We start from the raw sequence: 27000 nt of genomic DNA on the forward strand, positions 1-27000 counted from the left end.
GAGGCATTCAAGGCCAGACTGGACGTGGCTCTGGGCGGCCTGGTCTAGTGGTTGGCGACCCTGCACTTGGCAGGGGGGTTGAGACTCGATGATCTTTGAGGTCCTTTTCAACCCAAGCCATTCTATGATTCTATGATTCTATGATTCTATGATTCTATGATTCTTTTGAATTGAGATGGATTATTTTGATTGTTTATACAACTGAGAAATACTGAAGACATGCATTAAAGTATTATTTAAAAAAAAAAAAATACAACCTAGAGGGAATTAGAAAATTTATTAAGTCACATGAACAACAGCTTCTGAAATCCTACTAAGCTCTCCCTGAGCTGTTCTTGTGTTATAGAGTCTATTGTGCAAGAATTAGTAATTGACAATCAGGGACTTTTGCATACTGAAATATCAACAGATATCTTCAACATTCCTAGATTAACTGACTTTTAAATGTAGATAACTATTTTATTGATGATCAAATTTTAAAAGAGTTTGGGAATGTTAACACAAATATAATAAAATAGACTTTTACCAAATATGAATGAATGTTTTTCCCCAAATATAAAAATAAAATTCTGTAAGGCCTATGAATTAACCTTCTGGCATGTTAATGACAAAATATTATCATCTATGGATGAGGATTTTTATTCAGAGGCTACAATGTAGGTATAATTTAAACTATCCCCCTAGTCACAATACTATCAGAAATCTCCTTTAGCCCAAGCAAAAAGACCTAGAAGTGGAAACACTTTAGAAATATGTAACCTAAGAATGTTTACTTTCCTTGAATGTTAGATAAACATTACTACCAAATATCATCCTATATGAGATCTTATTCTATTTCAATAGCACTTCAGAAACACTATTCAATAATAACTTTCAAGGAAGTCTAAATCCAGGCTGATACAAATCACTTGAAGATTTTTGCAGCAGATGTAAAAAGAGCAGTCTTAAGCACTATATCTATGGGTCAGCACCACATCTATGGGTCAACTCTAATTTTTTATTCCACACAAAAAAAAGCTTTGTGGTTTTAACTGACATTTACCTTTTAATGGAATTAAGTATACACCTTTTGAACTTCTGTTTAGTGTTTTACACAGTATTACAATTCCATCTAGTTTATCCAGAGCTGGCTGAGCTCCAGTTATTGAAATAATGATCATTAGATGTTTGTTCTGTTTTCTTTGTGTTACTGAAAGCTTTGGTTTTTTAAATTGAAGGCACTATATAAACCTAAGACTGTTATTACTGAAGAATAAAGGAGCCAAATAAAGCACAAAATTATAAGTATTAATATGATAGTGATCTTTGATTCCCCATATTCCAATTCAGATGTGTTATATTGTTTAATCTAGTCTTCCAACATACATTACAGCATAACATTATAAGAAGCGTATTCAGGAAACATTAATTTGCCTTGCAGATTGAGGAGTATGGAAATAAGGCGCTTTCTAGTTTCTCTTTCAAATTATTGACAGAACTTCTAGTAATTGCTCCTCTGGAAGAGATTGGAGAGAGAGAAAGTTAAAACTAAGAAAGAAAAAGTAAATGAATTAAGTTAGGGACGAAGATCTGCAATTATTTTGCAGTGACTAGAAAATACTTGGTTTAGTTTTTTCTAAAGCAAGTGGATTTTCTCTTGTATAAAATAAATAAATAAAATTATCTAATATTTGAATTTAGAAAATGCCGGCAAATCTCTTTTTCTCTGGTTTCTTATCTCCAGGGACAGATACCATTTCATTTGTCGACCACATTCAAATGGAAGGTATTACTTGAACTTTGCATCACTTCAAAAGCCAGGTAGCAGTCAAAAAGGAGTTATACGTCTCACCACCTCATCTATCAGACAATTGTGTGAAAATCCTTTTACAAAGCTGTTGGTGTTCCAAACACCAGTTGAAAGGATCTGGGGATATTCCAGACAGCCCACACGGATGAAAGCTTTCTTAACCTACATTAAATCTTGATAATGCAATAATGAGTCTTTTAAAGGGATAACTCTAATTCCCCTATCTAGTGCAATAAAGACTGTATACAGCTAATCTGCTTTGCCCTTTCAATTAAACTCGTCCAGGACGTTCTATGTAGTCAGCACCCTGAATGAGTCATTGAAATTCTCGTTCTGTAAGAGTTGTGTGCAGCGCGCTGTTGTTTCTAAATTCCATTAAATCCAAATGGTCTTTATCGCTCCATGACCACTGTGACTTCAATCAGCCAATTTAATTACCTTACCAAATTGTCAGCAGAAGTAGCAAAGAAAAACAGGAAGGGCTGTGACGTTATCAAATTGAAATCTTCCTCTGTGCCGCTTAATCTAGAGCAGTCAATAACAATGCTTCTCACCTCCTTGCTGCCTTCCCGAGGCTCTTAACCTTATTCCTCTTTCAAAGATTTCTGTTGCTGTTTGCAAGACTGATTTTGAACTCTTCTCTGCGTGGATGTTAACATGTATTTAAAGCTTCTTGTGCTTGGTAGTAACATTTTCATTGGCTCTATGTATTGGAATTACCAAGCCACGGACCTCTGAGAGCTGCTACAGGCATTTGCTTTGCAGATTTTGATCACACTCTCGATCTGAAGGCAAAGCTCCTCCCTGATCAAAGTCAGTTCTGTGTGTTCTGCCGTTTAAATACATGCAGAAAGCTTATGCCCTTCCACTAAAAACGTGCCAGTGTAAAATTTGAAGAAAAGACGGTGTACATCGAGGTTCTAGTAAAACTCTAGCTCACCCAGCAGGCATTCCTCATCTGAGCTCTGGTCTCATAGCTTTTTGCACAGAGCTAGCTCTCACTGCTATTCCATGTCTTTGCTGTGTCTACCAGCCATCTGATAAGAATGGCCACTTAAATCTCAGAAACGTATGGGTCGGCCACCACTGAGAACTGTACAGGCAGCAAACGCGATGATCCAGCCTCCTCACTGGTTTTGCCGAGCCCAATCATAAAAACGTTCCCGTGCAGATAAGCTCAATCCTTTTGAGTGAAAGGGGCTCAGTTAAGTAGTACAGCAGAAGAAACCTGTGCCGCACTTTCACGAGAGAATTCTCCAGTGCGGAGTAATTCCCCCCTCTGAGATCCCACAGTAGAGCCAAGAAGTAGTTTTATTTTTTCTATTCAGTCCCACAGATTACGCAATCAATCATACACAGCTTCATTTTGCAACTATTATTATTTTGCTTTACGGGAAAAGCGCTAGTTTTTGTAATGCTTTGATGTGTTGATTTTGTTCTTTTTTCTTGTTCTTCATAAAAAAAAAAATAGGCCAGTAATAGGAAATTATTTCTGGAAGAGTACAAATCCATCTTTCCTTGAAAGGTATTCTACCTCTTTTGTCTTAGCTTTCTTTTGCTTTTAAACTCTGTCCCCCCCTTCTTTTCCAATGACGCATTCCCTCCCACAACACACACGTCCCTTTCCCATCTGCCTGAAGCCAGCTTTCACCACAGACACCTGCAACACCGAACGAGCAGAGAGGTTAGACTATGGACCCGGGCCTTTAATTTCTTTACATTCCTTTTCAATGAGCTGAAGTGAGAAGAAAATATCCTCCACAAAGTGCGGAAATTCTTATCAGGTCTGTGGGCTCCCTGGGGAGGGTCCTTGATCATCCACACGTTTTCACCTGAGTAACCTGAGAGGGAATTAGGGCCAAACCGCTTTCCCCTTCCGCTCACCAACCTTTGCCGTAGGAAAGGCGAGCAGGGTTTTATTCTGTATTGCTCTCAGTAGCAGAGACGAGGCCCGAAACGGGCAATTTAAATAAAGAAGAATGTTTTAGAGTAGTGTGGAGTTCAAAGAGCACCGCATAGGAACAGGGAAGAAAAGAAGGGTTTTAAGCAGCCCGGCCTCTTACTGCCTTGGGCGAGAAGAAATAGGTTTTTGTGAACTCAGGTGAAGAGTTACTGATAGTTAACAGCCCTTAATGGCTCGCTCATTCAGCCGTGCAAGTGCCGGCGTGCCCCGAGGGGGGAAAAGGCATGAGCGAGGGGGCTTGCGGGACCCGGCGACAATGGGGCTCAGGAACGATTCAGCCCGGCCCAGCCCGGCCCGGCACTGTTACTTGATATTTCCTGGGAGCTGCTGACGAGTCTGCTCCTCCACAGCATAGAGGCACGGAATTGGAGAACTGTGAAAAGCGGTCCCCGATAATGGAGCGAATCTGCCGATGGTCACAGATTTGGGCTTTTGTACGGTGCCAAGTGATAAGGAAAAGGTTTCCATCACATTCAGCAAAGGAGAGACAAATATCAGGTAGCTGCTCTTCTCTTTTGTCAGGCTGGGACCCGGCCTGGTATCCGCAGCAATGGCTCAGGTTTATGTTTAATTGAGTAATGGTTTTAGTTCCCGTTAGAAACTCTCGGCTATGGTGGGTACAAGCCTTCTGCGCTTCCAGAGCTTGCCTGTGGGAAGTGATTCAGGAGGGGAGGCAGAGAGAGGCTGCTTGCATGCCGCACGAAACCGGGTGTCACTTCAGTGAGGCTGGTGCGACGCCCGCATACCTGGCTGCCCCGCTCCGGAAGAAGTGGGCACGGGGCTGGGTGCAAATGGAGACATCGCACGGCCTCTCCCTGTGCCTGGCTCGTGAAGCACGGGCAGAAACAACCCTCTGCCTTCGACAGCCAACCCAGACGACTCCTGTTCCCTGTGTGGTTGCTAAAAGATAGCTTGAGAGAGAGAGAAAGGACATGCTGGCTAGTCCCAACAATGACAGAAGCCGTGGGAAGGACAATGTGAATCCATGGTGGTTAATTTGCACGGGAGGAATGAGGGGGCTGGGGCTCTGGCAGGATCCAAGATCTCCCCTGTTGCCATAGCGCTGCTGGCTGAGGAAGAAGAGCGGGGGCTGGCAGGCTGCCTTCTGCAGGGAACTCCTCAATTCTCGCTGCTCGGGGAGTAGTCCACAGTCAGGCACGGGCATCCCGGCCCTTGGTCTCAAGGACACTCGGAGGAGACAGGGACGGAGGGAAATTCTCCTCTCAAGAAATAACCAAAGGTCTTCCCTCCTCCCCGCCATGTCCTGCGCAGAGCTGTCACCCCTGGGGAAGGAGCTGGATGTCTCCAGCAATCACAGAGTCACTGCACACTTAGACCAGGCTCAGTCCAGATTCTTTATAGCGGCGATGTGCAACAGGCCCAGCTGAGCAAGGGGAAAGTCTTCCGCAAGCTCTCTTACATCTAAGATTTTCACACTAAAATAAGCTAAACAACCACTCCCTGCTTCAAAGCCTTACAGTTGGGTTGGTGACAATTTAAAGACAAGAAAAATAATTCTGTGCTTTAGAAACAGACTCAGTCTTTGCTGCTGCAAACAATGAAGTGAGTATGCACCGTTACCCAAGTATATGAGCCAGGGGCAGTGTGGAAGGGAAGTTAGCCTAGAAAAATGAGTGTGTGTAGGACCATGATTGCTCTGGGTGGTGGAGTCCTGCTGTACTACCTCCGGTCTCGGAGGTAGTATTATTCAAATTTCTCCCAAACGCTGCTCAGCAGGGATATCTCTGTAGGTACACTGGATTACCAATTCAGAAAGGATGCTAAGATAAAGGAGGAAATCTCACCTCTTGGAGGTGGTGTGACCAGGAAGATGCTTGTTTACACAGCTACGCTTGAAAGTAATTCAAAGGTCCGACCCTCAGCACTGGTCAAAAATCCCGGTTCGCCCAAACTGAATTGTGCCACATCACACAACCCCAGCGCTAATTTCACCGCCACGACTATGGAGCAGACTGAATGCAAAATCAACCTGGCAATGATATACGGACTCACTTAGCCATGTCCAAAGAAACAAGCATTCCTCAAGACGGTTGCTAAGAGCAACGTGCCTTAAGCACCACCTTTAGACCATATGGAAGCAGAAAATAAGTGCTACTAGGAATTCAGCACACGAGATCAGTAACAGATTGGTGATTTTTTAATCATTACCAACCTTCCCCTCCAAATAAAAGTGAGCGCGTGGGGGAATTTAAACAAAATTAGAAACACACTGAGATACTACTCTCAGGAGAAGACGAAAGCTTTCAGTGCCCCACGGAAAGAGATGCAGAGGCTGCTGGCATCTCCCAGCGGCCGGTGCGAGGACGGGAAGCACCGAGGCTGCCGTCTGCCCAGGGGTGCCACTTTCGGGCTGCCACATCCTCCGCTCCCTCCGCGGTTCGCCCGCTCCGCCGGGACCGCAGCCCTCCCGGACAGCACACCTCGTCTGGGAAGTGAAGTTCACTTTCCCTTCCGTCCTGTCCCTGTCTACTGCAAAACTTTGACAGAGCAGGCATAGTGGCCGGAACGTCTGCCTCGCTTGTTTTCTTATGCACATGTACACAAATGAGAGCACAGGCAGAGCTGCTGAGACTAGTTTCATGGTCCAGATGGGATAGTCTTTAAACTCTCCATTTTCTTTGAAATCTCATTCTGATCTATGATTTTTATTCTCTCCTTTTACTGAGGGGGGCTGTCTTGGAGCTCGTGCAACTTTCCCCGCAGCCTTGTTTTTGCAGCGTACCGCAACGACTCTTTGGCAAGCGTGGAACAAGGCACAAACCATCTCTAACCCTAAACGCCAGAGAAGAGGCAAGCGAGTGGGAACCCAGCCCAGAGGTGTCGGGTGACACGTCGCGCCCGTGCGGCATCCGCTCAGATGGAGCAGAGGCGGGCGGCCGAAACTTAACAACTACTTGACAGGTTTTAACTGATGAAGCACTGTGCTTTCCACTGCTACGGAAACAAAATAAGGTACATTACCAGGGAGCCACGCAAGCTCTGCAGCCCCTTAGGCAAAAGCGTTTGCCAGTCATTTTTCTCTCTATTGTTATTATAATTATCATCATCGTGCCGTTACTACGGCTACAATGAGCTGCGGCGGCAGAAAAAACACACAGCAATTCATGCCTCCGGATGCAAAATACACAGAGACTTCGGTGCCCGACTCCGATAGCACGTCCCTGCTGTCCCCCAGCACCCCCTTCGGAGTCAATCCTACGTAAATCGCGTTCGGGCTGAAACGCACAATGAAAAAGTGTCGAGAAATCTTACCAAATCTTAACACATGTGTGGTTCCTTGAGAATATCCAATCCACAGCAAGCAAAGAAGGAGTCTAATGGTGCATCTGAAGACTGGATTAGTTAGAATAGGGGAAATAATCTTCATGATGTTTCTATGCACACACGCGCTGCCTTACTTCCCCCTTCTAAGCCGTCAGGTTTCCCAGTAAGGTGAGAATGAGGATACGTAAACTGATGGCCCTCAGACACGATCACGGCATGGTCACAGAGAGAGGAAAGAGTCTACGCTTCCCAAACCCATTAGCAATCCCTGCATGTTCTTCATTCACTGCGCCAAGGAGCAACCTTCAACTGCAAGGAATGGTGGGACATCCATGTTAGTCGGGGGAGAATCCTTGAGAAATCCAAACACACACAACGTCCAGCCGAGTAAACCTGGGAGGCAAGAAAGGAGGAAAATCAATAGGTAATCCAGCTCGAGAAATCGCTGAGGTATCGCCACATACCGAGAGTCAATGAGCACCAGCCGTTTCACTGGCGAGGCTTTTGCCGTGCTCCCATTCTACTGCACTGCTGCACAGCTTCTGACGCGAAGCCAAGATTAAGTGAGAGAAATTGAGATAGCTCCTCTCTTCTTAAGGCTGCCTGCCAGACAGCCTTCCTGATTTCTATTATGCAACAGATCTGATCGCCTAGCGTTGTTGGAGGAAAAAACAGCTCGGTTTTATTTACAGCTTTCTAATTGTTATTAGTCTTTCAGTTGTTCTGAACAATAGCTGTAAGTGCCTGTGCCGGGGGCGGGGGTGGAGAAAAGGGCTGTAGGAGACAAGGGAATCGGTTTTATAAAAATCAATTCATGCATTTTAATAGCTGACTGGCTGGCTGGAAATCACTTCGCTTTAGGGTTGTGAAGGAGAATGCTGACGATAAAATCATGCATGTTGTCAAAGTAACGTTAAGGCTTAAAAAAGATCATGATATTTACATTTACCGACTGCTACTCACATTAATGCATGAAAAAGGGAAAATGTGATAATTTGCCTACTGCATGTCCTTAGGAACTTGCCCCGGATCCAGTGATTACACTTTTGCAAGGTGAACAGGAACCGGCAGCGCAAGAACAGCCCTGTTGAATGCATAGACTTGTATCTCAGTTTCGCTCTAAACAGTAACTTGTGGATTTACAGGTTTATATTTTGCACTCTATTCTATCACTCTCCTTTTTTCAGGCACAGCGTTCCCTTCACAGTATTGCTATTCCTCCTTGTACTGAAAGGTGTGTGTAGTTTGTCGGTTTGCGGTTCTCAGTCAGAACAATAGCACTGCCTAGTTTGATAATGGTGTACTGAGATTGTATCTGCAACTGCAGCCACGGACTTTTGTCTTTTGGCCAGATGTTCCAAAGAACTCATTCTCTAGACTACTTGGGACTTTCCTCTGAAATACAAATAGTTGTGTGCTGGTAACCATGAAAATAGGTTGAACCTGGACTGTCAGACTTTGCAGTCTAAGTGAAGCTTTTGCTGAGTATACTTAAGCATTATTAAAAATATTGAAAGACAATTCCTAGATTCCCCACAAGGAAAATGAATTCATTTTATTCTGTATTCTGTCTGTAGACATCTTTTGTCTCCCTTATCTCCCCCCCTGACTTTTATTACCAGAGAAAATATCACTGAGAGACTTCCTCCACACATACATACAGATGAACACAGAATAAACCCGACTTTACAGAATTAAATACTGATGATGCCAACCAAATTAGAATAGTCTGTGAAATCTATCAGAAGGAGAACATGGCAGAGGCGAGTTCCAGTTTATTTTTAAATGACACCTCTGTATTGTGGACATGTAAATAAGCAACAGCAGCATTTAAATTATTACTTGTAGTGTTAGTGCTTCGTATCCCTGAAGGTGTTAGCAATTCACAGTAACTTTCTTATCATTATGTCTTTTGGTTTCCTCAGCATGCATTTACTTAAAACACTGTAAAATGCTGATGAAAATAAATGCACATTCTGTGAAGGGATTATTAAACATCATTGATTTTTTTTTCTTTAAGATGGAGGCATAACTGCAGTGTCAAAAATAAGTATCATGAATGGCTAGTTCTGCAGTCTAGCAGGGAATTCAATCAGACGGTTTGACTACCGGAGCACTTTAAAAAGAACACCTAGTGTTAAAAGCAAGGATATCTAGCGACTCCTTCAGTTCACACTTAGAATATCTCCGAGAAAAAATGTACAGACTGAGATGCTCTTTCTTGTATTTGCTATTTCCCCCTTTTTTTTTTCTCTTCTACGTTTTCATCTTTTATCTTAGTTGAAGAAGAAATAAAACTGACACCGTTGAACACTGTGAACATTTCTTTCCTTCATCAACTTTCCTGTAATATTACTGAAATAAAGGACAGTAGACATCTTTTTAATTCTGACTACTCATATGTAGCTTCCCGCTCAAACTGAATTTTTTTATTTAGCTTAGTTTTGGTAAGCGTTTATGAAAGCATAAGATTCCTTAACAGCTTTAATACAATTAACAAGACAAACCTGGGACAAAGTGACTACTTTAATGAGTCTTATTTTCTAAGGTCTCTTGGGGGGGAAAAAAAAAAGAAGAGTAGCTGTAATCAAGCCCAACAAAGGTCCTAAATCATGGAGGAGTCTATAGAATAACTGGAATCATAAAACAGCTTATGATTCATTGCTTTTGTTATTAAATGCTCAGCAGCCCCATCACACCCTCGGCCGCACGCGTGGGACTGATGGGGTTTCCTTGCTGACCTCCCTCCACCGACGGGAGAGGCCCCAGCACCACGGACAGCGCCCGGAGAGAGAGGCTCGGAGACTTTCAGCACTGCGGAGAGCGCTCCCGGCCCGCGCCCCTCCGCGGCGCCTACGCGGCGAGACCTCCCGGTGCCCCAGCGCCCTTTTTCCCTCCAATCCTTCCACTATAACGAAAGGAAATTAAAATATGTTATCGGCTTCTTTAGAGACACTTCCTATACCCTCGACTATGTTAGCTGGCCCGCTATTTTATGACATTTTATGGGTTCAGGAGTATTGCTCTTCTTATCTGCCCTCACACGTCGTCTAATGTTTGGCTTTAACACCCTCTCCCTTCTCTCAAATCCCAACTCCCACTTAGAAGGGAGATCGTGGTTAATCCAGAATTCCTTTCTCAAGAATATCACTTAAAAAGTAAATCTGGCAAGACATCAGATGTTCAGAACTCATTGAATAACTGGGGTCTGAAGACAATTTATAGTCTATACAGTTAAGTGAAGCCTCAGAATGCACCATTCTAGACTCCTTTTCTGTTAACTGGACTTTAGCTTCATTTCATCTTCATAGAGGGAGGAGGAAGGAGGAGTAATCTTTACAAAGATCCTTTTGTTCACCCTCCAGAATAATTTCAACATGGACGCAGGAAAGTGTTCTTGAGTACTTTCATATTTCTTTCCTTGTAAGACATACAATTCAAAGGTTGGAGATCCCTAATAAAATATTCAGCTGGAGAAGCTGGTCTTGTCTCTTGGGGGCTTGTCATGACTGTTATGCAGTGCTTCTCAGATTAAAGTCTTTATGAAACTGTCCTCTTTGCTTCAGCAATCAGCAATTGGAAAATCTACAATTCCTTGGTTATATGTTTTAATTTGCTTTATATTTTGGACTTCTACAGTAGATGTGGTGGTAATACATTTTTAGTACACAAGGGCAATGTCCAAGTGAAGGTGGTATGAAAAATACTATTTCAGCTACAGGAGGGGAAGGAGAATAGATCATCTAAGGCCTTTACATCTTTTCTGAGTGATAAAAGCCTACTAAATTCTTTAGGTGTGTGTCAGGTATAAATGGTGATCTTATGTACCTAATGCTTCATTTGGAAAGGAGATATGTGATTTTGATTACCTTATTATATCAGGCACTTTTTTTCTTCAGATCTTATTTTCATGTGCTCTTTTCATAATAAAAGTTAATCCACTTCCAGCTAGCTGCCACCTACTGGAATGTATAGTTTTACCATATCACTTTTAAAAGGAAATGGCTTTCGTTTTCAGGTCAGTGCTATGTCTCTAAGAACAGATGACAGATTTTTTTTAATCACTTAATCTACAGTTTTGTCCTCTCCCAACAACAATGGATATAAATTTAGTATGGATAAGACATTCGGTTCCCAGAGTTTTGTTTCTTGGACATTTTTTGGGAAATCTTTGCAAGTGTTTCAGATTCACATGCCACCACAGTCCTCCTGCTGTTGCAGTCTGGTGTGTGGAGAGCCATAGTTTACCGCAGCACCTGACCAGCCCCTCCAGATCTCCAGGCACGAGTGTTGCAGCTTTGCTGACAGTGCAGTAATACAGTCCTCCCTTTTTAAACATTTGCTGAGTTATTCCAATGATTGTTGATAGTATAATTGAAAAACACACCGCAGCCCACTTGCACTTCACTCTCACCAGCTATAAAAACCATAGGTCCCCTCTCTGTGTTATTATTAGCTCAGTCCAAATTTACAACCAAGTTTCTGCTGCGCTGATAATTAATGACATTTTAAGATGGTAATTAATTTTCAGCTAGCGGAAAGACGTTCATTCTAATTAACAAACTGAGTATGCAGTAGATTAACTTGTTCAGGCACTTTTGGGTATCATAGTGATGCACTTTCCTAGCAGGTTTTAAGCAGCGAGTACAAACATTTATGACATTATCTACAAATCAGCCTTTCACCCCTTCAGTTTGTTTTGTGGCTGCGGAAGCTGTGAAAGATTTCGGGAGGAGAGGAAGGATGACTCCACTAAAAGTTTCAAAGGGAAATGTGAAGAGAGGTGTCATTATGAAGTATCCATTCCTTTTCAGCGCGCACAGGGCTCTCTCAGTCGTGCCGCTACTGTAGACAGAAATGTCTCTGGCTTCATACAGAGAGTGTCAGCGCCCTGGCTGGGTTAGCGATGAATGCTCGCCCAGAGAATGCTGAATTTGTTCGGAAACCAACGCCAGGACTGCCGACAGCCGGAAGGTGGGATGGCTGTACCGGCAGTGGGTGCCGGGGCAGGGGCAGGAGGAGATCTCGTGGAAGGAGAGCCAACAGACAGTCTGTGGGTTGTCCACCCACAACTCGAGTGAAGTTAGAACTCGTTATTCAGCTCTCCTTCCCCAGCCGGGGGACAACGCCGGGCTCAGCCACCTTCAGCCCGGCGGCTCAGGGCTGCTGCGGGAGTCGGACAGGGGGCACCGGGCGGGATGCACTGCCCTGGACGCTGGCCCCACTTCCCACAGCAAGGTGAGGAGGAACGCGGGAGAGAAGAATGGAAGGCGACAGAGCCCAGCGGCAGGAGCCGGCCAGCCTCGCGGTGCCCGTGTCTGCCAGCTCAGCGCCCGCTTTGCCCGGAGACACCTGGCTCGGAGGCAGCGCGGTGGGCAGCTCTTCCCGCAGCGCAGAGACCCACCCGCAGCTACCACCACCCCACCGCAGCCCCTCACTCGCATGCAGCCGCTCTGGGCAGCCGGAGACCCCGGGACGTCGTCCTACCTTGAGACGCGGGCGGGAAAGCGGGGAGGGAGAGGAAGGCGGAGGCGGGGGGAGGAAGGGCGGTGGCAGGACGCCGGGGGATGCCCGGGCTGCGGTGCAGCCGGCGGCCGGGCACCACTGACGGCGGCAGCAAGCGGCGGCCGAGGGAGGGAAGGAGGGAGGGGAAGGGGAGGGAAAGGAGGGAAGGAGCGAGCGAGGGAAGGAGGGAGGGAAGGAGGGAGGGAGGAAAAGAAGGAAGGAGACCCGCCTCCCGTCGGGAGCTCTGCACTGCTCCCTTTAAAGGAGCAGAAACCCGCTTCCTCCGCGGCCGCCGCTCCGGGCTCCGCAGCGCCGAGCCCCTCCGGGCCAGCAGCGACAGCGGGCAGGGCTTCGCGGGCGGGCGGCTGAGTAGAATCGCTCCCACCTCCCACTCCACAGCCCCAAAGGCCGAGCTCGGCGGGCAGCACGTTTTTCAGAGCACTGGAAATCCGAGCTCCTGAGCGGGGTCCCCAGTTCCATTTTGCATGCATGGAGGCGATGTGAGGAGTTGGACCCTACCGCCTTCAAAACGGCGCCCAGCAAACCCTTCCCTGTCCCCGTGGCCGCAGAGGAGACAAAGAAGTCTGGGTGCCCTCAGCAGCTTCTCTACATCATCCTCATGGTGAACCCCTCCTGCATCCCCAGCCTCCTTCCTCCTTGAACTAGTGTGGACCGAGCTCCGGCAATTTTCCCAATCTTGTCCAGAAAGGAAGGAGCCAGAGTCGGGCTGGAATCTCGTGTGGGGGCAGCACGGCTGTGGGGTCGAGGTGGAGGGCAAGCAGCAACCAGAGCCCGGGGCGTCGGGAAGGCAGAGCGGTGGCCTCCAAGTCCGGTTCACTTCTTAGTGGCAACACTGCCGGGGAGGGGGGCGCTCCGATAACGAGCCTCCACAGCCCCCTGCAGGATTGCCAGTGCTCTCCTCTCGCCCCCTGCCCCTCTCGCCCCCGCAGCTCCACAGGCATCTGCCCGATTTCCCCTTCTCCCTATTTTGTTTCCCGGCTCGGATGTGCCTTGGGTCGCTGCAGGATTCCCCGTGCGCCTGCCCCCGCCCCGCTGCCTTCCCGAGGTTCGATCTGCTGTCCCCTCGCCTTTCCTTCACGGCCAATGCCCGTCCTCACATCCGCACCCCCAGAGGATGCTCAGGCGTTGCCCTGCTTCATCTGCCCGAGCATTCAGCAGGGAACCGCGGTTATAGGGGGCGGGGACGCTCGAAGAGCGCTCGAGAGGTGGGGGTTGGTGACTGAGAAGCTCCTATAATTAAGTAAACAGCAGAGTTGTTGTGCGGAGTAAATAAATAGTCAATGATCCCATTGTCGAGCTAGCGCAGGCGGCACAGACCGCTCCGGGCTCGCCGCGATCGGGCCGCTGTGACTTGCAGCTTAATGGCCCCACAGCACAGCCCTTAATTGCTAGCAGCGCGCTGCCGTGGCCGACAGAAAATTCATTAGTCACTTCATTTGCCTGAGGCCGTAATGGAGATAACTCTTGTCAAAAACAAACGCGGTGACAAAGCGAAGTGCTCTATGCCACCCTGGGAGCGAAGGCGGCCGGCAATGAGCGGGATGCTGCTTGTGAGGCCGGCGGGCATCCCAGCGGGGAGACCCCGCAAACCTGAGCCGGAGAGAACCTGCAGGAGGGAAAGGCATCGCGGGGATGGCCACGGAAACGACTACAGAATCTCCGCGACCTGCGGAGAGTGGGAAACGTGTAAGATCTGATGAGCAAATAAGAGTTGCTCAAGCAGTGTCCCTGCGAAAGCAGAGGGGTCGATACCTCTTTTGTCACTGAGCACTTTTGCTGTAACTATCCAGAGTTTTCAGACCAGGCAAATATACGAATACGGGACTCAAAGGTGTCTTTCTGAGATGAGAGAAAGGAAGGCAGGAAAAGAGAAGGGAGGAGGCATTTCAGGTCTGATATTGAAGGTAGGTTGTGCAGTATCTTCATGTAATCATTTCACCTGAACTACATTCATGCAGAATCTTTTCACTTGTTGCCTGGATAACAATTCTGTCCTAACATGGGATTGTCAATGATAAACAACCTACAACAGTTAACGCAGAATTTGGATCTCCCTCAGACAGGAGATTCCCATTGTCACCAGGGCTCTTACCAACATTTATTGCTGTGGATATGTAAGGACTTTGAATATGCATCATTATTACTCAAAAAAGTTGGAGCAGGAAGACATGAATGAGTCTAAGATCACACTACAAACCAGTGACATAAATGGAAGAAAATTCAAGATTCTATTTCTACCAAGACCTAGATCTCTAAAAGAAAATGAACAAACAAAAAACTCACAAACAAATAAACTAGCAAAAAGCCACAAGCTTATTCAGTTGATTATTTTCTTTGATGTTAATTATTTTAATGATATGTAAAACTGTCAAAGGGGAAGATATATGTTTGCCATCTCCTCACCAGTTATTTGAAATTTTTTGTAAATATCAATAGAATTTCAAACCTTGAAAAAAGTAAATGAATTTGTAGAGATCTTCATGAGAATATTTTCTAGCTTTGTTTTGTTTTCCCTCAGAACTATTTCTAAAGACACAGAATTAAATAATCTGGGTTTAGCACAGTTCCATCCCCTTAGGTGCATTTACACCATTTTATCTTAGACGTGACATAAACTTGTAGCCTAATTTCCTTATGCTTAAATACAAAAAACAAAAGAACTAAGGATGACAAATTTTTTACCACATGCATGTAGCATTAGGACTCAGAACATTCAATATATTTTTTTTGCTTCTCACTTCAGTTTGGGTCAGGTATGCCTGTATAAACACTGATAGAATTTAAAATCTATCAACAGGATTTCAACAGAATTCTATGAAAATGGCAGATCTACAAAGAGCCACAATTTACCAACATCATCTCTTAGGTGTTCTCATATAAGCTTTTGCTGTTCAAATTAATGACCCCAATCTGAATAATAACACTTGTTCAGGATGAGTAATTCACAACTTCCGTTCTGACATGGAAAACTCTGAAGCGAACTTTCCAGGCTTCATATTGCAGGCAACTCAACATTCATAGGCAATTGCAATATATTCATTTTGTTCTTCCTGTCAGCTATTTTTTTTTAACCTTTTTGTGGTTTTGAAAAACACTGGATTGTCTTTCAGGAAATCTGTGTCCTACTGATATGTGATTTGGAGTTCTGGTACAGTTCATGGTCAATTAAAGAATTGTTGTCGTATTAGTTAGGTCAAGGAAAGTCCTCCCAGATTTCAACTCTCCTCACAGTTCTTTGTGACTTTCACTGATGATCTTTTTATAGTCATATTCCTAGTCAGGCTGGTTGCAAATATAGTACTACTTGAAGTCGAAACAAGATATAATAAATGAAAAAAAAATATTTCTGGAGGTAATAAATCTCTGTTCGGGTATAAGCCACTTGAGGGAGACAATGAGCCACAGGTTACCTTTGTTAACTGAGAGGTTTTCTCTCATTGTGTGTTACTGTTAATTTTAAAAGTATAGGCCCAGTGGGGGCATGATATAACTCATATAAATTTGTAGATTTGATATATCTGATGTTTTTCTTCTCTCTCCACTGTCAAACAAGATGGGCTCATCTCATGACTTTCACTAATAGCTCTCAGGAATATCTAGTCTACGCAGATGACATCCCAGATTCTAGAATTAATATCTCACACTTGAGCAACATGGTCAAGGTCTAATTCAACTTACTTGTTGACTCCTTGTTGTTTAAGAGGTGCAGTGAAATGTATTACATTAATAAGAATCTCGAGACAAAACACAACTAAGAACTGCAAAAGAATGAAATCATTCCTTGAGCTTGAATACCTTTCAACAGAGAAATATGACACGGGTATTTGTTTAATTTACTTTGATGCCAGCCACAATGCAGTGTACAATATTCCTCAAGACTGCTGAATATTATGTGAGAAACGTTAATATATTTAAGTAACATTATGTGGGTATGCATATGCCACTTCCATCTTTAAGAAGATTGAGAAGGATGATTCAGGGGGCTACAGGCTTGTTAGCCTCACCTCCATTCTTAGGAAAGTGATGGAGCACAGAAACAATTTCCAGGACAATAAAATCACTGCAAATAGTCTACATAGATTCAGAAAAGTTCACATTTGACCAAAGTAATTAGATGCATGGAAGAAAAATGTTAATAGGTGGATCAAGAACACCCCACAGTAATATACAAAATTTTAAAAAAATAATGTAAAGATGGAACCTAGACTTAAAAATAATTATAGTGGATATGAATGTAAAGCATTCAGAGAAAAAAAAAAAGAAGAAGAAGAAAAATGTTAGGTCTTGCAAGCACAATAATGAAATAGCTGCAAGAAAAAGTTCTGTTTTATGCCCTAAAGAACTGGATACTCCAATACTGAATGCCCTATAATATAGTCCTAAACAGAACTCCAGTCAATAAGAAAACTGAGGCTTCAGTGTAATTAGTGAAGAGCAGAATTATCTCTAGTATGAGTCAGTGCCGAAATAGGCAAGTTTGAATCATATGAAAGAGTACACTGACAATGTGAAGAAACTTTAATTTTATCATTCAAACAAGTCTTAAACTTCAGTAATAATAAGAGAATAAAATGGGTCTTTGATCATTATGCTTTTTCATGTCTCTCTCAGAATCTACTATACTAAAAAATTAACATTAATCACACATCAGTGAGCTGCAACAGTTTTTGTGTAGTTGTATAGCTATATTACCAGTACACTTGACCCAAATTCTCCTGGCACAAGGGACTTTGTGTTTGTTGTCACATTTATAATATTAACAGAGAACTTTTTTCAAGTACCTGAGTGATCTATTCATAGTGAATTTTATAACTAATTTTCAAGGGGGAAGAGTATAGCAGGAGAAATAATGTTAAATGTTGTTCCAAATGCCTAGTCTTGAAGAAATAGTATAAATAGGATTTATAGTTGATATATTTAACATACATCTTGGAGTAGGCCTCAATCCTCAAAAATGCAGCCATTTAAACCAAGTCATATTTTACAGAGTCTGATGAATTATAATTCATCTTATTACTTCTCCTGGGACTTAGAAATCAACAGAATCCACTGTCATTATTCAAATACACGATGCCACATATCACATGTTAGTTGTGACAGCCACACAGTAGCTTAGTCTTTAGTGCTTGCTACTCACTAGGACAAATGTTAAAGGATGCTTCGTTGACTTCCAATTTTCAGAATAAAAGAATTACACTTTACTACTGTGCAGAGAATTGCCACAAGACCAGTGCAGTGTTTAAATCTCTTTGAGGTTCTGGAAACTGAATTTCACCTAAAGCAAGTGTACACTTCTAATCTACCTTGAAATGATTTTAGTTAGACTATACAAAGAGTGTTTAGTTCATTTCAGAGGGGCAAGGAAATTACTCCACAATTCAGACTGAAGCAGTTTATCAGATATGCAAAGCCATTTCTAGTATATGAAAATATTCCTTAGAACTTATTCCTCTACAATATGCATTTTACGTATATAAAAAGTCACATAGCCTGACATTATATTTTAAAGCATAATTAGGATCAACTTTAGCAACAGAAACCATAAATGAAATAATGAAGCCACAAGTAGTATGTAAATTCAACATCTTAATGGAATTATTCAAACTTTTATTCATCCAATACTTTTGAGTATTTTACTAAGTATTTATAAGAATCATTATTTCCTTAATTTGATATCTCATTCATTTGCTGGGAAAAAAGACCAAAAGTTTCACCTCAGTCTGAGTTTTCAGTAGAAAAAAGTCTTAGCTATTGGGAGAACAGTTTAAGCACAGTAGTCAGCTGGATTCAAATATTTATTTAAATGCCTTTTCAAATTAGTATCTGAGAAATGATGGTCACATTTCAGTGAAGACTGCCCTGCTTATTGTCTCAGTTTCATACAGCCTCAAAAATTATCCTCATAGTTTAATTCCTGCATATTGTTAAAATCCATTGTCCAGGAAAACCTTCTAAAAGCAAAAACAACAAAAGAGGGCTTATTCTTCATTATCTGAGATTGCTGGAATTTTAAAGTTGTTAAGGGATAAAAAGGATGTTGGACATACTATTCTGAGAGAAAGAGTAGGACAAGGAAGATATGATGAATCCTGCACTGTAAAGAGCACAACCAGAACATAAAACTGAAACAGAAACTAAAAATCAAGGAGGATGAGAGAAATCAAAGTGTTTGAGTTGACAGGCCCCTCACTGCGAGGAAGGGAGGAACTGAAGGAAAGGAAATCTGAAAGGAAAGAAAATATTTTAAAAGTACTGAAATTGCTTGAAAGCTGAGAGAAGGCACTGTGTTGAAACAACTGCCAGAAGAAGCGAAGTCTTGCTGAAGATGAAAAGAGCCGCACAGGCTATTCCTGGACAACTTCGGAGAGTTTGATTCTGCTTAACACCATGCTCCATGCAAAGCATCTTTATGGAAGTTTTTTACTGAGTCTGCAATCATTCTAACTAGTTAGCATTTTACTCCCAATTTGGCCTATTTTTTTTTGTGTGTCTAAAAACGGTGAACAAGGAGGCCTTGAGATCACAGAGGATCAGACTTACTGTCATTCTTATCAAAGCCAATGTCCAGTCCAAAGAGAAACTGAGAAATATTCTAATATCCTAGATTTACTTAAAACAAAAAGATAACAAAACCACCTCAGTGTAACCCTTCTATTTCAGTGTGTATTTTTTTCTCCTAGCAGATAAGGGACATAAATTTGTTTTGATAGAAAAGAGAAGTGATTAATCTTTTCCAAACATATGATAACCTTTAGGTAGTTCTTCAGGAAGAACATATAAGTTAAATTAAAATTCTCATCTCAACAGAATAAATTTAATATGGAGACTGAGAAGGAGGAGACTAGCACATTGAATCAAGATTTAATTTGACGTCAAATGCTTTGATGTTTTTGTTTCTTTCAGTCTTGACACACGTCCAAGAAGGTAGAAGTAATGACACTTCTGTCTTTCATGTTTTATTAACAAGTCTCTTAAAACTGGAAAACACACAAACAAAGAAAGAACAGGAATAATTCTATAAATTACTGAAGAGGAAATTGAGATAGAGCAGAAATAAACTCAAGTGAAAGCTAGCTCTTACTAACAGTAATTTCTTTTACATGTGACTGCGAAGTAAGTAGCTGGAACACAGATGAGCCAATGTGATAACTCCTACTCTTTCACTTGGAATGAGAGATGGGAACACTTCACCAAATTGCAAGAACATTTTCATGTAACTCTCTTTACTTTACAGTAGGTAGCACTGTGAGTCAGATGATTAAATAAAATTTGGAACTTTGAGCAGCAAGTTTTTCCCCAAGTCTCTCAGATAAAAATATTTTTTTATAGATTACTCTATAGCAGGTAGAAGATATCTTGAGAAAAGTCTAACCCGTTGCTTTATTACACTCAAGGAGCAGAATAAAATTAGATTAAATCACCTAGATAACATCTGAAATGTAAGGTACCTACATGTCTGTAACTAACATGAGAACCTGCCCAGTGAATTAGCTGCAGCACCAACTGATGGTGTTGTTTACCTTCTTGTTTGCAAATAAGCAATATTACTTTGTGACAACCACAAGTTTTGAAAACATGTATGTAGCAAATTTTTTTTTCCTCCAATTTTAGCTTAGGAAAACCCTGTATATGGGATGTTTGTCTACAAGGAAATAAGAATTTAAAGTACCTCCAGTTGTAGGTATTCAGAATGGAAACACACTTTTGAGAAAAAATTCTTCACATTATAAATCATGCCTTCTGATATCAAAGCACTAAAAATATTTTTCTATTATACTATGGAAGAGCACTACTGAATCTCACTAAAATTAATTCTATGCAATTTATACAACATTGGCTAAGCTAGCTAAATCAGTGCAGTGAGTTTTTGACCATTCCTAATCTTATGCTTAGAGCTGCAGTTCTTAAGTCTGTGAGATGGAAATCTCTTATTACAATCTACCTATAATTCATGTCAGTGTAGCATAAAACTAGAGGTTTTGCCCTCCATTTCTCCCGCAGTGTTCATCCTGTCCTCTTGTGCTTATCATGAAATAAAGAAGCACTTATTTATATACTATATAGGATACTTGCAAATTAAACAGAAAATTCTCAGCTATTTAGAGCTTAAATTGGTAAACTTATGCCATTTAACAACCAGAAGAATAATAGCAAAGACATAGTAGAAGCTTCAATCTTCTAATAGTAAAAAAAGATGAACAACCTGAGCTGGTCAGCTAGTCATTTTACAATCAATGGAATATAAATAATAATTTTTAGTTACTCAGTTGAAGCTCATTTGATGGGAATATAAAACAACAAACACAGACATAAAGGTTTGAGTTGTAAGCATTCAAAGTAGGATGATTCCAACTCAGATGGCCTGATTCCTTTCTTAGAAGCCTTAAAGATTTTCAGTGTGCCAATCTTATTACATTTTAGCTGTCAACATCTAAATCTCTTATTAAAACACAATAATATTTCAAAGACTTAAAGTTTGGTCATAGTTCAGTGATTTTCTCACGGAAAATGACAGACATATCACTGCAACAGTGACTATCAGCCATGTTTTAAAGTGCAGAGGAAAAGCTGCCTTATTCTTTCGGGGACATTAGGCATTTGTAGATCACTTTGAACTGAAGTTCTGAAATAGGATATCTGTCCAAATTTAGACAACAGCATCCAAAATATTTGTCTTGTCTGCTTTCTAGTCAATCACAAACAGTAAGTTTTCTTACAGTGAGATGCGTCTGACCCATTTAATTAATTAGGATTGAGTAACTCAAGTTACCAAAAATAGGTCTTCAAGTACTTGAAGACTGACGGCAATAAAAATTTCTGCTTTTTTGAATTATTAATTTACAAGAGTTATGTGTTGTTTTGTTTTGCTGTTTTTTTTTAAGTGTAAATAGAATTTTAAGTCACGGAATGAGAGAGTTTGTTGTGGTTTCCTGATTTCACGTTTTAGATTTTAATTAAATGTATGTATATTACCAAATCACAGAATGGATGAGGTTGGAAGACCTCTGAGGCTGGAAGGACCTCTAGAGGTCATTTGCCCAGCACCTCTGCTCAAGCAAGGACATCCAGAATATCCAAGCTGCTTTTGAGTATCTTTGAAGAGGAGACACACAAACTCTCTGGGCAATCTGTACCAGTGCTCTGTCACCTGCACAGTAAAAAAAATGTTTCCTAATGCTCAAATGGAACTTCCTGTGTTTCAGTTTGTGCCCATTGCCTCTTGTCTTGTCACTGGACAACACTAAAAAAAAAAAAAAAAAAAAACTGGCTCCACCTTCTTTACAATCGTATGCAGATAATTCTATATGGTTCCCATTCCTGGAGGTGTTCAAGCCCAGGCTGGATGGGGCCCTGGGCAACCTGATTTAGTAGTTGATCTAGAGATCGGCAACCCTGTTTGGTGCAGGGGCGTTGGAACTAGATGATCTTTAAGGTCCCTTCCAACCCAAACCGTACTCTGATTCTATGATTATGATTCTGTATGTTCATAAAATCTCCCTCAAGCCTTCTATTTTCTAGGCGAAACAATCCCACTTCTTTCAATTTTCCTCATAGGAGAGATGCTCCAGTCCCTTAATCATCATCATGGCTCTATATCAGACTCTCTCTATTACGTCTGTATTTTGTACTTGGAAACCCACAGGTGGATACAGTACTCCAGGTGTGGCCTTACCAGTGCTGAGTAGAAGGGAAGGATCACCTCCCTTGACCTGATGGCAATACTGTGCCTAATGCCGCTGAAGATACTGTTAGCCTTCTTTGCAGGAAGGGCACACTGCTGGATCATGTTCAGCTTGGTGCCACCGGGACCATGAGGTCCTTTTCTGCAAAGATGCTTTCCATCTGGGTGTCTTCCAGCATGTACTGGTAACTAAAGTTGTACAGGCCTTTGTACTTGTTGAAATTCACAATGTTCCTGTCATACCTTTTCTCCAGTCTATCTAGCTCACTCTGTATGGCAGCAAAACCCTTTGGTATATCAGCCTCTTTCCTCTGTATAGCATCATCTGCAAGGGTACACTCTGCCCCATCATCCACATCATCACATTTTGAACAGGGTTAGATTCTGTACTGACCCCCAGTATATACTGCTAGTTACTAGCTTCCAGCTAGACTTTGTGTCACTGATCATCACCCTCTGGGCTTGACCATTCAATCAGTTTTCAGTCCACCTCACTGTCCACTTAACAAGTATGTGCCTACTGTCCATTCTTCATCAACTTCTGCATGAGAATCTTATGGGAGAGGCACTGTTGCACTATAACATCACCTTTACCTGTCTTCCCTTTAGTCTTACCCCATAAACTCTCTGTCAGCTCCACTTCCATCCCCAGGTAGAGCTACATGCACTTTCCAGGTGGTCTAACATAATGGGCAACTCCCCCTCCTCATCTTCCCAGACTGTCCTTCTGTCTCTTCACTGCAATACTTCAGTCATGAAGCCATCCCACCAGGTCACTATGATCTCAACAAGATCATAGTGCTGCAACCGCACACAGATCATTCAATCTAAATTCATGTTTATTCCCCATACTGCATGCATTAGTGTGCAAGCCCTTCAGAGAGGCACCTCTGCATAATAAATTCCTATACAAATTTTGGAGGATTTCTCCATTATGGTGCCTTGTTGGCATTTCCTTTCTTGCATGTGAGTGCTGGAGGTGAATGTGAGTGCTGGAGGTGAGTCTGCTAATTCCTGTTTTGTGAATTTTGTGATTCCTCCCTTTCACATCACCCTTTGCTCATTGATCCTGGCTGTCACTCCCTCACAGAACTGCTGGTTGTTCACTCTGTCCCCCATCATTCTTATCTTAAAGCCCTTCTTAACAGGTCAGCCATTCCACTAGTGACTATATATATGCGTGTATAAGTACTGTGCATGAATCTACACTGTAATATGTAAATGAAGGACAATAAGATAGGACATATTTATTCCCTTTATATTAAATTTCTGAAAGGGCAGCGTGGTGTAGGAATTACATAGCAAATTGTACCTTGGAACAGAGTACAGAAAATACTACTTTTCATATGAGTGTCATCAGAACAATTTACTTGTGTACTTTATGTTATTTTTTTATTTCTTATTTTCTTTATAAGGATATTTTTCTGGTATTTTTAAATCATAATTAGTGTAATGCCACAAAACTTTTTTCAAACAGCTCTTATTTGAGAGGTTCTATAAAAGATTAAAAATGAGGTAATAAATACAAAACTGCTAAAAAGTCATTACAAAAAAAAACCTCACTGATCATTTCAAACTTGTTTATGGTTTTGCTTGCACTACCTCAGCAAAGAAATACCATTGCATGGCATTGTAATTTTTAAAGAGTAATTTTTTAATACCAGAAGTACAAAAAGTATTTTTTAAAATACAATTGTGTTGTAAGATTCTAATGCAAATACATTTAGAAAAATATAATTTGAAAAGGTTAAGAAATGGGAACATTGTACTAACATAAATGCCATAGTTATTGTAACTAATAAATAAAAATGAAGCACTGTGCTATTGGCAGTGGGCATTCTTCCTACATTATCACATCTAATACTTATAATCCAAGTGATGGAATTATAAATCAAAAAGAAAATCTTTTACAGCTTGAAATGCACAGTGAGAACAAGGTGCACATTACTTAGTCTGACTATGATCAGTGTAGAGCTGTTAATGTTTAGCTGACTGTTACCAGCTAAACTGTTTGAAGGCTCACAAATCTACATCTTCTCCTGTCATGTCACATGGAAATAGTCTATGTCTTCAAATAAAAGAATATTCACTTAATAAAAAAAAATAATTATGCTAGTATTCCTGTTAATATCAAAGACAGCAACAAGTTCTATGTATAGGTGTCTGCATAGGGAGTCAGACCTTCAGTTACGCTGACCTCAATTAATGGATTATTCAGTTTGAAAGGCTGCTTCTAAAATCTTACATGCATTCCTGCGTGTTTTTTTCATGAAAGTTACTATGCTGTGATGGGTTTATGTATAATAAGCAAGTCACTGTGGCTCTATCTCTTTTGGGAGGCATTACCATACCAAGTACCTTCTGGCAATCTTCAGAGACAAGCAAGGTTCCTCCTTCCCTCTTCCTTCTTCCCTTCTCCTATGCTGTTCTTCCAGGGAAGAGTTAAAAGAAATGAGGAAATCAATTGAAGAGCTTGTGTTTCCTCCAATGAAGTGTATTGTACTTTACTATCTCTATTCTCTTTTTTACATTAGCATAAACCAAAACTAACTTCAGAGCATTCAGTAAAGTTTTGCACTAATGTAAGATCAGTACAACTGATTGAAGAGTCAGGCCTTACATCTCTATAATTTACACAGTTCTTTAGATCTGTTTTATAAGCCCTTATTCCAAATTATAAATGCTTGCAGAGAGTAAAAAATACATAGATCACTTAGAAAATAATGCCTCCTATTTACTTCCATGGAAAATACAAAAGATACAAAGAGCACAATAACACTATTTGATAGAGCAAAATCATCTACAAAACACCGTTTTGCAACACAGTCATTGCCATTAGCTATGTATTTTCACCAGTGACAATCAAAAGCTTGCACGCCATGCTTATAAATTCTGCACCAGTGGAGGTGACCCACTGTTGCTGTCACCATTGCTGAAACACATCACCCGCTGCCTCACTGTGCTCACATCCACTATTTGGTCCCTATTTTGCCTACGTTTATTAGGTATCGATAAATTAATGTCAGTGGGTGCCATTTTTCTGAAAGGCAGAATTCAATTCCACTGCTTCGCTTGCTTTGCATTTCCCTGTCAGACACCACTGTGTCAGACTGTCCCTCTGCTGTGATCTGTCACGCAGCAACAACATGTAGTGGAATATTGGCGGGAAGGTTCATACTTCATCCTCTACTGCCATACTACCAACATCCTCCTCTGGCACTGTGAGCCAACATAATAAAATAGGAGGCATTTCTTTCAGATTTGTCCTTGTACAACCTGAAAAATTTTGATCCAGTATAGAAATTTACCCAGTTGTCCAAATTTATCCCATCTCTCTGCTTAAATATAAATAATGTGTAATTAAGTTAGATGAATTTGCTAGAAATTAATATGGCATCTCATCCAAAAATATCTCAAAGAAAAATCTCAACACATTAGTCTTCTATAAAGCCCCCAACGTCCATTATTACTGTTGGTGTTATAAAGGAAAGGGAGTAAGTATCTGCACTAGAGATGCTCACAGCAGTGGTAAGATTTTTAGAGACACACGGACTATGAACTTCAGCATTCTTAACAGTGATGATAGCAAATATCACTTACTGGTGAAAATGACTCTGGAGGACAACACTCTAAACAATTTAAGCTTTGATGTTGACTTTACATAGCAAAAATAGAAGTAGCCCAAGGTGGAACTCAAGGCTGAATTCGCTGCCTCTTTACTAGCAAGGCTGCTCATGTGGTGCCACAACATGAACATGGCTGACTCTCTGAATTTTGTGTTTCATAAAATTCATTAGAAAACCTCCTCATTCTGATAGAGTTAGAACACAGAATCTGAAAAAGGGGATAGCTTGGTTGTAAGAGAACTAAGAAAGTGGATTTCACCTAAAGCATACCATATCCTGGTTTTGCACTGGAAATGTCTCACCTAGACTGAAACTTTAGAACAAAATGAACTGGAAAATAACCACAATGTGAAGAAAATAGTGTCACTGCCTGAAATTCCTAGTAAAATTTTGCAAAAATTAAAGTTATTATCAAGTCCTAGAAAAATCTTATCACAGAATCACAGACTGGTTGAAGTGGGAAGGGACTTCAAGAGACCATCTTGTCCAGCCCCTCTGCTCAAGCAGGGACACCTAGAGCAGGTTGCCCAGGACCATGTTCCTATGGCTTTTGAAGATCTCCACAATCCCTCTGGTCAACCTGTGCCAGTGCTCTGTCACCTTCATAGTAAGTGTTTTCTATGTTCAGATGGAACATCTTATGCTCCAATTTGTGCCCCTTTTCTTTTATCCTGACACTGGGCAACAATGAAAAGAGCCTGGTTGCATCATCTTTTCAGTCTCTCTTAATGTATTTACACACATTGATAAGAAGCTTATAGCTTACTTAACCTTACGTCTGATTTGAAATCAGAAAAGTTCTCCACACTCTTCCACAAATTATGCAAAAAAAAAAAATCTTGCTGAATTTGAGACAAAATTGGACCTTTCTTTACCTCTTGAAATAGTTGACTTCTATTTTCCTTTGAGTTTCGAACCTATAGTCCTTCCCCTAGATAAAAGACTCTTGAAAGACTCTTACTTGCAATGTAAACACATTAATTTATTCAGATGAGAGTATTTTGTTTAATTTTCATTTTATTTTATTAAAGTCCTGGGACTAAATATTTATCTTGTGCAGTTGCATAGATCTTGCAGACAGACCTACAGTGAACAGCTATTACGGAACTAACCTTGATCCTTTTAAAGG

General features: G+C 41.6%; 1 protein-coding gene across 7 annotated transcripts in view; it reads right to left on the minus strand.

The window, feature by feature from the left end:
- The window catches only part of GRIK2 (glutamate ionotropic receptor kainate type subunit 2), a 461962-nt gene that overhangs the window by 367646 nt on the left and 67316 nt on the right, over nucleotides 1-27000 (minus strand). For 4 of the 7 annotated variants that reach the window (XM_021389815.1, XM_021389811.1, XM_021389810.1 and 1 more), the window contains one exon: nucleotides 7026-7430. In XM_021389815.1, coding sequence (XP_021245490.1) covers nucleotides 7026-7140 — 115 coding nt within the window. In that variant the 5' untranslated portion in view covers nucleotides 7141-7430. Of the gene's footprint in view, nucleotides 1-7025; nucleotides 7431-7501; nucleotides 8044-12524; nucleotides 15847-27000 lie in introns of those variants that run through there. The other 3 variants (XM_021389816.1, XM_021389812.1, XM_021389814.1) reach the window with 3 other exon arrangements.

This window comes from Numida meleagris, chromosome 3, assembly GCF_002078875.1.
Source record: "Numida meleagris isolate 19003 breed g44 Domestic line chromosome 3, NumMel1.0, whole genome shotgun sequence".
Classification (NCBI taxonomy): Eukaryota; Metazoa; Chordata; class Aves; order Galliformes; family Numididae; genus Numida; species Numida meleagris.